The sequence below is a fragment of the Hibiscus syriacus genome, unplaced genomic scaffold (assembly GCF_006381635.1).
Source record: "Hibiscus syriacus cultivar Baekdansim isolate YM2019G1 unplaced genomic scaffold, ASM638163v2 tig00002237_pilon, whole genome shotgun sequence".
NCBI classification, from domain to species: Eukaryota; Viridiplantae; Streptophyta; class Magnoliopsida; order Malvales; family Malvaceae; genus Hibiscus; species Hibiscus syriacus.
The window spans coordinates 19,841,565-19,852,999 of NW_024061918.1; the positions used below are offsets into that span (position 1 = coordinate 19,841,565).

An 11,435-nucleotide genomic window follows, 5' to 3' on the forward strand; every position below is an offset into this window, starting at 1 on the left:
GTCAAATCATAACTTCTTGTAACTTAAATGACAATGATACATTGTTAGATGTCACTCCTTGTTTGTAATATTAAAATGGTTCTAATAATTACTACTAATGTTGCAGGAACCTACAGGGTCACGCCTAAGGGTTGAGATGAGCAAATTATAATAAGTGGTACCTGTACAATTTTATTATACTTGAATTAAAAATGTGTATTTAAGATTAATATGTATATATTTGTGTGTGTGTATGCGTGTGATTTTAATTATCCCGTATATATTGAATGAATATTAAAAGATTATAATTAATGTAATTATTTTCTTTTAATAAATAATTCGTAAAAATCCTAAGGGTTAGAATAACGACAGTATATAAGGAATATGATGGCCTAGCAACCATTTTTATCCTTTAGCCGAAAATTCTCAAAATTGTTTTTGAGAAAAGAAAATTTGCTCTCAACTGGGTGAATTGAGTAGAGGCCGAAACGTTTTTATGGAGGCTAAGTATTTAAATTTTTTGTGACTATCTTGCCAATTTTACTGTTATTCATGGAACCCAATGTAATTCACACATCTCTTCCTCCTGGATTTGAGTTTTTGTACTTGGATCACTAATGAGATCATTGGATAATTTTTTTATTGTGCTATGGGGTGTGTTGGTGATCCATATAGTAGTCACAGTGTGCATTTAAATTGTACCAGCAAAGATATGGAGGTTTGAGAGGCATTAAATGATATGGATGAACCATATCTACCTTTAGTAATGAGGCATATATTTCAAAGTAAGGCACTGGTAAAGGTACGAGGAACGTCATTTCAGTTTCTCTCTTGGGTCCCCTAGTCTAATTCCTATTGGGTTTGTATCCTCTATCTTGACCCTTGGTTAGGTGATTGTGACACTCCTTGAAGCGATCTTGTTTAGGTACTTGCATTGTTCACCTCGTTCTCTTTTTTCTTATACACTGACTTCCTAGAGTTTGGTCCCTTCACCTCCATAAATTTTACCGTTTTTATGATATTTTCAATAAGCTCACCAAATATAACTAGATCAACAAAAAAATTATAGCATTTCCAAGCATATGTCCTAGGTACTAGGCCCTCATTGTATTCATAAAGATTATAGTAGCCTCCTTTTCCAGCAGTAGTGGTTCAACCTAGGCAGCCATGTCACCCCACCTCTGGGTATACTGTCTAAAGGTCTCATTATGTTTCTTCTCCATATTATATAGTTTCTTCCTATTAGGGACCAAGTTGATGAAGTGGCCATACTATTCTAAGAATGCTTTTTCAAAATCTCTCCATAATTTAATATGGGCCCTAGTTAGTTGATTATACCATTTGGCCATAGATCCATGCAAACTATCCTAAAAATAATGAATCAAAAGTTTTTTGTTCTTCAAATGGCCAACCATCTATCGATAGTATATAGTGATGTGAGATGAAGGGATGTGGTCCTACTTTACATCTCAAAGTTTGGCACCTTGAACTTTGATGAAATGACCAGATCGAGGATTAGAATTAACTTTTTGGCATCGAACACGTAAAATGATTCGACCACCTCCAAAGTCTTCACCCTCTCTTCTAGATTCTTTAACTACTTGTGAATTCTTCATTTGATCGTTCTCCTTTTTAGATTTCATTCCAATTTGAGACCACATTATCAGTATGAAAGTCCATTGGCTTCACCCTAGAAGCAATAGGGTAATTAATGTGTAACAAAGCTCTAGTCTTATGTTATAGTGAGATCTTAGTGGCGTAGAAAGCCTGAGGTTGAGATTATTGGTGTACCTGAGTGTGCGAAAAATGTGAACAGGTGAAAACCTAGAGGATGTGTAGGGTCTTCAACAATATTCTTTTTAGCTGTCACACACTTCATGAACATTGCTACCATCTTCTTCAGTAAATTGAACTTTGTGCCAGAAAAATCAGCCTCTATTTTGGCCAACCTTCCTCTCACTTCTTCTTATATGTCCTTTTGAACTTTCTTAATGTGAGCTAGCATATCGTTGATTTCCTTAGTCATCTTTATAGTGTTATACAGGTGCAGAGTGTTCTTGCGACTAGTAGGGGCCAGTATCACTACGATTGGAAATTTTATCTCATTATTTGGTGTTTTATTAAATGAATGGATGTTTTAATGTAATATATATAAACATAGATAATAGAAATGCAATGTTAAATGATTGTATGCAAGAGGTATTGATCCCAAAATAACTATTAATAAAACAATTCTCGAAGAACCTACAATGTCTAAATATATTGGGAAAGCGAAAATCAAATATTGCAAATAAATTATAGCCATATATCCTAACAAATAAATTCCTAGAAGTAGTTGGATAATGTATAATTCTTTTTCGGACTCTGGCACCATAAAAATCGTTAGATCTTCTGCTTCTTTTCCCATGGCAAAGGTTTAACGAGCAAGATGGCAGCCCTTAGAGTTTTCTTCATGGTAGTGAACGCGCTCATTGTACCCAAAACATGTTGAACTCAAATCATATCCCCAGCTCAATGAAGCATGTCTCTTGCTTCATGATCAGTTATATATGTGTTTTCTTCATGGTAGTGCACGCGCTCATTGTACCCTTAAATATTGTTCTCTAATTTAGTGATCCTGATTTTTAGGGCCTCATACTTTCCTCGAACCATCCTCATAGCTAATGTGTAGGTCAAATCAGATCCTTCCATCTTAACTATGTTTTTTCTCAATGCTTCATTTTCCTCTCAAGGACTGAAACCAACATTATTATATTATCTTTATTAAGCCTCTTCCAAATTAAGGATTTGCGCTTCAAGTTTTTACACTTGGGATTGCATTTGATCGAGCTCATGCTTTGTACCATCGCATTGTTCAATCAACTTCTTGATTCAGACACTAGCTTGTTTCGCGTGCACTTCACTTCTTCTAACATGCCTCTCGGTTCTTTCCAATTTTATCTTCAACTCCTTGGTCGTATGATGCAGACCCTAAGCTTTTATATTTTGGGATAACTCTCTATAATCTTTATCAACGACTTCAAAGTCTCTTTCATCTTTTTCTTTTCTATGTTTAACTGGTTTATGACCATTTATCATATTTCTACTTTCAGCTTCATCATAAAACCTTTCATTATCAAATTTTCTCTACTCAGTCTCCCAATCAATATTCAAAAGGCATTACCTCTTGTCTTAGCAAATCAACCTCGTTCGGAACCTTCCTCAGTTGTTCAATCATGGTTAGGTGATTCTCCAAACTAGGTCTTGGAATGTAGTTATTCACTCGATTATTTCTCCATGACTCATACTCTAGTGTGATAGAAGGTTTAAAATGATAAAAATATGTTCCCAAGTCGTTTCCACTATTACGATCATCCTTAGTCCTTTTTTACACATTAGAGTATTTTTGTTCAGTTCTTTCAATTCTGTAATTAGCTTTACTGACTGGAAATTAGTCTCTAGGTATTTATTCAAGAATTAGAATTCCAAATCTTTGCCATCTTGGAGGTTAAAATCGGATACCAGAAGTTTTCTAAACAAAACAAGTATTTAATAGACTTACTAGTTTAACTTGGATCAGGGAAATTGTGGTCTTATTCTTTTTTTTCAGTGCATTGATGTTTTCATAATTTTACCCTTAAGGGTATTTTCATAATTTTACCTTATAAGGGTATGGTTGTAATTTCTTATCCTGGTGTTCCCAGCATCTGTCCTTTAAAGTACCTAATTGGAATTTATAGATACTAAGGTCAATTGATTTACTAATTAATCACTGGTCTTGGAATTATTTTCTATCAATCTCCCAACTTCTTATGCTAATTATATGCTATTTATTAAGTTTAATAACTTTTTACAAAATTCATTTCGAGCCCAGAAATAATTATTTATACCTAATTGGCCAATAAGAGTCATACATGCAATAACCAATATCAACGTGTACCACGAAGCATTCAAAAGTAGTAATTTATTACTTTGATTTTTACGCCATATTGGTTGGCTAATTAAACTCCATTTGGTTGCCATCGTACCAGATTTTGATGTCCCGTGTTATATAGGGTACAAGACAAAAACAAATTGCATCATAAACACAACTTAAACGCGAAAATCAAATCGAATTAATAGATAAAACTGAAAACAACTTATCGGGTTTGAATTTGATGAAATAAACCCCAATAACATAATACATTAAAAAAATATTAGGATAGGTGGTCCCAAAAAAATCAACAATCAGTCAACGGTCAATCAACAAACAACTCGGCTCGGTCAATGATCAACTCTACTCGACTCGGTCAACGTGGTTTGGCTTAGGCAACTCAGATGGCTCTAGTTAGGCGGCTCGAGCCGATTCAACTTGGCTCGACGGTCTAAACTGGTCCAGACTGGTTCTAGAAGTCTACAGGGAGCAGACGAAGCCCACGTGTAGGCAGCCACACGTAGGGCGTGTGCGATGGGCTCTGGTGGTCAGACGGTAACAAAAATTTCCAAATTAGTAGATCATTGGCTTGGGATTCTTGTTTATGCCTTGATTTGTAACGGAGAGCACCAGAGAATAATGAAAAACAAATCCTTCGAGAGGTCAAGTGTCAAAACCACCACGCTCCTCCACGACACTATGACAACAACATCATGGGTACCCGACGAGGAAAACAGTGAGATGAGAATGATGATGAAGGTGGTGTCACTCTTCTTTGGCTAGATAACGATGGATCGACAAAAAACCGATATTGATGGCTTTAAACTTCGATGAACTTTTGAGGGTTCTCCATGATTAACGACGCCAATTTTCAATAAAGGGGAACTTGGGTTAAGGTCGCAGTGGCAAGGAGGTTCTGTCTTTGCAGTAGTGTAGAAATCGAACCTTGGGATCGACCGGAATCGAAGAAAATAGCCGGCTATAGTTTAGATTTTTCATTGAACATTCGAGTGACATTTCACAGCTAATGATGGTAGTTCACGGCAAAGGACTAGAGGGTTTTGATCGTGGGATGTCAGGGAAGGCAAAGGTGGCGACGGTGCACATCACAGACGGTAGGAGAAGGGTCTTCGGACCTTCGACATAAATATGGAGAAAATGTAATGAATTTTTTTTCTCTTCGGAAATCTCTAGACCATCACTTAGATTTCCCAAATGCCTTAAACAAATCAGGCCTTTTTATCATTGTTACTATTATTCATAGAAACATGACTTAACTGAGATGGCAAAGGCATTGGTTGAAGGTTTCAAAGATCATAGGCTCAAAACCATGGCTCAAATTTTTTATTTTTTCACTTATTTTTCTAAAGCTAAGGGAAAAATGGAAATTTACAATTCAAGTCCTTGAGCTATTTGGAAGCTTACAGAAAAGATAACAAGTTCTTAAAGCTTAACAATTTAGTTCTTAAATCAAGTTAATTAAAATAATTATAAATCCAACTTAAAATTAGGGTGTGACAATGAACTTGAAGAAACTCACATTCTATGAAAAATGTTGGGTTGTTTTTCTAATACACTTACTAAAATCCCGAGGAAAGAGGGTTATATATATACACACACTTTGTAGACACGTCGATGACTTCAGCAGATTAAGAGGTTAGTTGTGTGTTATGAGTTCACTATAATCTTAGAAAGTTTATGATTCATTCACTTATCTAAAAGAATAATTACTCATCATCACAATGTACTAGCTCCAGATATGTTCACTAGTGCTTAAGCAACTAATCTCTCTATTGATCTTCTTGTGTTTTAACTTCAATGCTCTCATTTTACGAAAGAATTATTTCACATTATAGGGAAATATTGTTAATGCTCAATATTTAACATATTTTTAATGCTATTTGCTTTTATTTCTATTTTAAATAGCTTTAAATTGTGTCACATCGAGGCGAATTCGCATTGGTTAACACCACAACACGATTGATCGTTTCTTTACTTATCTATTTTATCTAATATTTTCCAGTCAATGCTACTGTCTCGTTTTGTAGTAGTCTATTTTTCCAACAAATATCACTAAAAATCGTAAATTATAGTTGAGCGACGTGAGAAAACTATACAAGAAAAAAAACAACGTATAAAAATTCGGTCTGAAGATCAAAGTAGAGAATATCAACATAATGACAAATAAGTGTCATCTTGATCAATTATCACAATTACAGTCCAACTATGGGGAAAAAAAGATAAATGGAAACAATAGTAAAACGACAAAAAATATGTTAAAAAAAAAAAAAATATCATAAAGACAGAGTTATTAAAAACTAAAAAAACAAATATATTATATAAAACTAAAGGTAAAACAAGAAATATCGACAACAATGATAAACAGTAAGATTGATGTCATTGTCTATCAATAAAAAAAATGAAGAAAGAGATCTCATCAAAAAAAATAAACAGTAAGATTGATGTCATTGTCTATCAATAAAAAAAATGAAGAAAGAGATCTCATCAAAAAAAAATATCTATAAAAGAATGCAGTTTGAAAGAATAGATTCAAGATGTTAGTTTTCAACAATCAAAGCAATTGAAAGTAGCCACGATTTTGTTCAAAAAAATGTAGCCATGATTATAAACTGTGACATGTATATAACGCTGGAAATCAATGTGACATGCATGGTAAATTGACCTAAACAAGATTATTATTTATTACTTGGTTGATATTATCTAAACATCAGATTTGATTTAAACTGCTCCAGTGATTATAGTTAAACATAATTACTCCTATTCAAAACACCGATTAGGATAAAGATTGTTTGATGATAAGAAATTAATTTTAGATTCTAGTATGAGCATGTAGATCATATAAATGATTATTGAAATTAAATGTAAAATAATATATAAAAAATTAGTTAAAGCTTTAAGAAACACATTAAATTTATGACTGGTGGTTTGTATTAAAAAGAACATAACCCTAAAAACTCTGAAACATAAAAGACATTTCCTAGGTATGCGATTGTTTACAAGTATGAACATTATGATTTGGTAAAACTCAATCTCCCTTCATTACCATAATACCATTCATGGCAGTTAATAATGTACATTGTACACGGTAATTACACTTGCCTGGTTTCCGATAAATCAGAAGAAATTATTGGGTAAATTTTCTATCTTTCTTCTTCACCATTTAATCAGGTAAACCACCCACCTTAGCAGTTCCCATATATAGCACTCGCTCCTCTCGCTCTCCACACTATTTTCTGTTTCGTTTTCTTTAGCCAGAATTGCTTACAAACAATGGCGGATACTAAACCATTGCTTCCGGAAGCATCCGACTCCGATTCGTATTCCGAAACAGCGTCACCCGTAAATCGCCTGAAACCCATCAAAGTTTATTTTGCCATCTTCTTCGGATTGTTAGCGGCTGGTTTGTTTGCGGCATTGTTGATAGGAAACTATGGCTCAGGTAGTTCTCGTTTACGTGGAAATCAAAATGGTTCATTGGCTTCGTCCGCCTCCCAGAAACCGAAACATCAGCCTTTGCGAACGGTATCACGCGGCCCGGCGCAAGGAGTATCAGAGAAAACAAGCGGGATTTGGGCCAACGTCCCCGGGGATAACTTGCCTAAGCCATGGAACAGTACCATGTTGATATGGCAGAGAACGGCTTTTCATTTTCAACCTGAAAAGAATTGGATGAATGGTAAGAAAAGGTTTCTTTTCACGTACCCAATTCTTTCGAATAGTTTTCGGGCAATTTGGTGGAATATTCGAACGGTCGATTCTATTTTCGTCTTAGCTTCGGTTTTTATGAACTTTATGAATGAAAACAAAAAACAAAAGAAAGGAGTCTACCATTTTGAATGATCTAGATTTCATTTCTTTTTCGAATCCGAAGAGTAATTACAAGGATAATAATACGGATTTAAATAACACTCCACTATTCTTCTGTTACTAGAATAGCGTCTTCTATAAAACAGTAGCCGTGCATCGCAATACCTGCAATTGCAAGTATGGAAGTCATACAATAACAGTTTTGGACGGTACCAATACACCTATATAGTGGGCTCTATTACGGTAGCAGACCATTATTTAAATTCATCAATGCAGTTGTTCAAACTCAAGATTTGAAAAAAAAATAATATCATATTTTATCATTGATGTCGCTTAATTGGTTCACGTACCTAAACTTTTAAAATATTAGGCAAAAAATACTTTATTGCACTCATCTTTCATTTTCTGGTATTCCAATATCTAATATCTTGAATTTTCTGTGTGGCTGGTGCTTTTTACATGTTTTGCTCTCTTGGGAATCCGGTTTCCAGATCCAAATGATAAGGCCTCATTTTAACTGCAGCATATTTATAATCTAATAGTATGTTGAACAATTTTAAAATGAATGGATTTATATGATATGATTTCTGAGAGTCAATATTGCCAAAACACATGCAACAGGTCCATTGTTCTATAATGAGTGGTATCACTTCTTCTACCAATACAATCCCATTGGCGCTGTATGGGGTAACATTGTTTGGGGTCATTCTGTATCCAAGGACTTGATTAATTGGTTCCACCTCCCACTGGCGATGGTCGCCGACCAATGGTACGACAAAGACGGAGTCTGGACCGGTTCTGCAACGATCCTTCCTGATGGAAAAATTGTTATGCTATATACAGGATCCACCACCGAGGCTGTTCAGGTTCAAAACCTTGCTTATCCTGCCAACCTTTCCGACCCTCTTCTTGTCAAATGGATCAAGTACGAAGGGAATCCGGTTCTAGTTCCACCGCCAGGCATCTACAAGAAGGATTTCCGTGATCCGACCACCGCCTGGCTGACCTCCGAAGGGAAATGGCGCATCACCATAGGGTCCAAGATAAATAAAACTGGCATATCTTTGGTATATGATACAAAGGACTTCATACACTATGAGATGTTACCTGGGGTACTTCATTCCGTGCCCGGGACTGGCATGTGGGAATGTGTGGACTTCTTCCCCGTTTCGGTAACAGGAGAAAAGGGGTTGGACACATCCGTTAATGGACCTGAAGTGAAGCATGTTGTCAAGGCAAGCCTGGATGATGACAGACATGACTACTATGCTATCGGAGCGTATCATGAGATCAATGGTTCATGGATTCCTGATGAACCCGAAATGGATCTCGGTATCGGAATAAGGTATGATTATGGAACATTCTATGCTTCCAAGACTTTCTATGATCAGAACAAAAACAGAAGAATCTTGTGGGGTTGGATTGGGGAAACAGATAGTGAAGCTGTGGATATGGAGAAAGGATGGGCATCTGTCCAGGTAATTTTTTCTGTTTCAAATGAGCCATAAAACGTTAATTGAGACCTGCATGTTTGTAATGTGTTGTAGTCACTTTCAGTCCATGCCAAGGACGATATTGTTTGACAATAGGACTGATACTAATCTGCTTCAATGGCCAGTGGAAGAAACAGACGGCTTAAGGTCGAACAGCACAGAATTCAATAAGGTTTCGGTCGAGGCAGGATCAGTTGTTCATCTTGATGTTGGACCAGCCTCACAGTTGGATATCGTAGCGGAGTTCGAGTTAGATGAAGAAGCTTTGAACAAAGCAAATGAAGTCCATGTACCATTCAGCTGCAAAACCAGTGGTGGAGCTGCAGAACGTGGGGCATTGGGACCATTCGGTCTATTGGTGCTCGCGGCTGAGAGACTCGGCGAGCAAACTCCGGCCTACTTCTACATCGCCAAAGGTTCTGATGGAAAACTCAATACTTTCATATGCAATGATCTAACTCGGTATGTATAAACCTCAGTCGTTCCTTCGTAACTTCGCTCGATCAGTCACATAGCTTGCGCTGACTCACCAGATTCTATTGTCTCAGATCATCTAAAGCACCTGATGTTGATAAACAAATTTTCGGAAACTACGTTCCAGTTCTGGAGGGCGAAAAATTATCCCTCAGAATATTGGTAAGAGTGTAGCTTTAGCCTGCTTCAATTGTCTTAACGTAAGAATCAATAACAATGAAAGTGTGTTATTTTTTCCTCAGGTGGATCATTCGATAATCGAAAGCTTTGCTCAAGGTGGAAGAACAGTGATCACATCTAGGGTTTATCCGACCGAAGCAATCTATGGTGCTGCTAAAGTGTTTTTATTCAACAATGCTACTGATACTAATATTACTGCCTCACTTAAGATCTGGCAAATGAACTCGGCTTCCATTCGGCCTTATCGAATTGACGACGACAATAAAAATTCTTCTGCCCCATCCTCACGTTTCATTTTATGGCCTATCAATTATATTGCATCATGCCTTACTTTTCTTTTCTTCATATCTCGTATCAGAATCTAGTTTGTCAAGACGGGGAAATAACAAGTTCTAAAGGATCAAAAAAATGCCTTGATCCAAATCTAAATTAGTTTATTCCAGCTCTCCTCAATAATCTGGCATTCCATTTTTTATTGGAAATGTTTATGAATCAGGTGTAATTAGGGAATAATTAAAATGAAAGGAACGTGCAGGCATTCATTTTTGTAATTTTTTATTAGATTTTATTTCATTTTGTTTGCATAGTGATGTGAAGCTGGGTGAAGTATCATGTGCATATCAGCTGCCACATTCTCAAATTATGTTCTGTTTGACGAACAAAAATCTCCTGCTCCTTTTCTGTGCCCTTTCTATGTTGCACCAATGATATTTCCCCGCGTGTCCTTATACTTTTAGAACACTCATACAATCTTTCAAAAAAATTGGTTTCCTCTTTTACGGTCATCTTCCACAATTCGTAGTTACTGTTATACTTGAAGAAACTGTAATGGTTTTTTAACTTTGCACTCATTATTTTAAATTCAAAAACAAATTATTATCTCCTCCAAACTGTTGATTTCTCTACTGAATAAAAACCAAGGAGGATCAATATGTGCGCCTTCGATTTCATTTTTGTTTCCTCGCGATTGTGTCACTACTTTTATAGTGTATAAAATATCCAACGAGAATGGGTCTCGGAATCCATCTCCATCGCAATTTCTGAAGAAAAAGAGAGGGCTTCGTGATTCTTCTTCGCTGTTATGACAAGTTTGTTTTCTTTTCAAAGAATGATATTCTGCAATAGCATTTAAGTTTTATCAATCCGAAGTTTAAATTTAATAAAGAAGAAGATAGAGATGGTCCACTCTTTCTCTAATGCTAAGCTTTTCTCTGCTTTCTGTTGGAAAAGATATGATAAATTGGGAACTTTGAGGTATATTTTTTAAGTGTAAAGATGAATAATCGAATAATGAATTCATTAATTCATATTCCATTCCGTGATATCTTTACAGTGGTATCTCATATGCTCAAAACGGTTGAGTGATGAATGAGAAATTGATGCTCAAAATAGGGTACATGTGAATTGTGTTGTGTAAGGAAAGTGGAAAAACATATATCCCATATTAGTAGGATGACAAGCAGGGAAATGGTTTATATACACAAATCCAGTTATTAATCTCTAAATGGCTTGAGTTGAAGTTGTGCCTTCCGTGTAGGGGTAGGGGTGCAAATTCAAGCTCGCTAAACCTATTGGGGTTAGGGGTGTAC

At 35.9% G+C, this 11,435-nt stretch overlaps 1 protein-coding gene across 1 annotated transcript; it reads left to right on the plus strand.

The window, feature by feature from the left end:
* The first annotated feature begins 7,162 nt into the window (after window positions 1–7,162).
* On the plus strand, window positions 7,163–10,211 carry LOC120141313 (acid beta-fructofuranosidase 2, vacuolar-like). Its single transcript, XM_039156233.1, has 6 exons — window positions 7,163–7,568; window positions 8,191–8,199; window positions 8,321–9,177; window positions 9,257–9,654; window positions 9,741–9,828; window positions 9,909–10,211. Exons 1-6 carry the CDS (start codon window positions 7,163–7,165, stop codon window positions 10,209–10,211), a joined length of 2,061 nt encoding a protein of 686 aa, XP_039012164.1.
* Window positions 10,212–11,435: the final 1,224 nt, after the last annotated feature.

What these genes read in the sequence shown, in the direction of transcription:
- LOC120141313 (XM_039156233.1), top strand. Translation starts at nt 7,163, where the DNA reads ATGGCGGATACTAAACCATTGCTTCCGGAAGCATCCGACTCCGATTCG. An exon ending in AAGGATGGGCATCTGTCCAG is followed by an intron (nt 9,178 to 9,256) that starts GTAATTTTTTCT and finishes AGTCACTTTCAG; the next exon opens with TCCATGCCAAGGACGATATT. An exon ending in ATATGCAATGATCTAACTCG is followed by an intron (nt 9,655 to 9,740) that starts GTATGTATAAAC and finishes CTATTGTCTCAG; the next exon opens with ATCATCTAAAGCACCTGATG.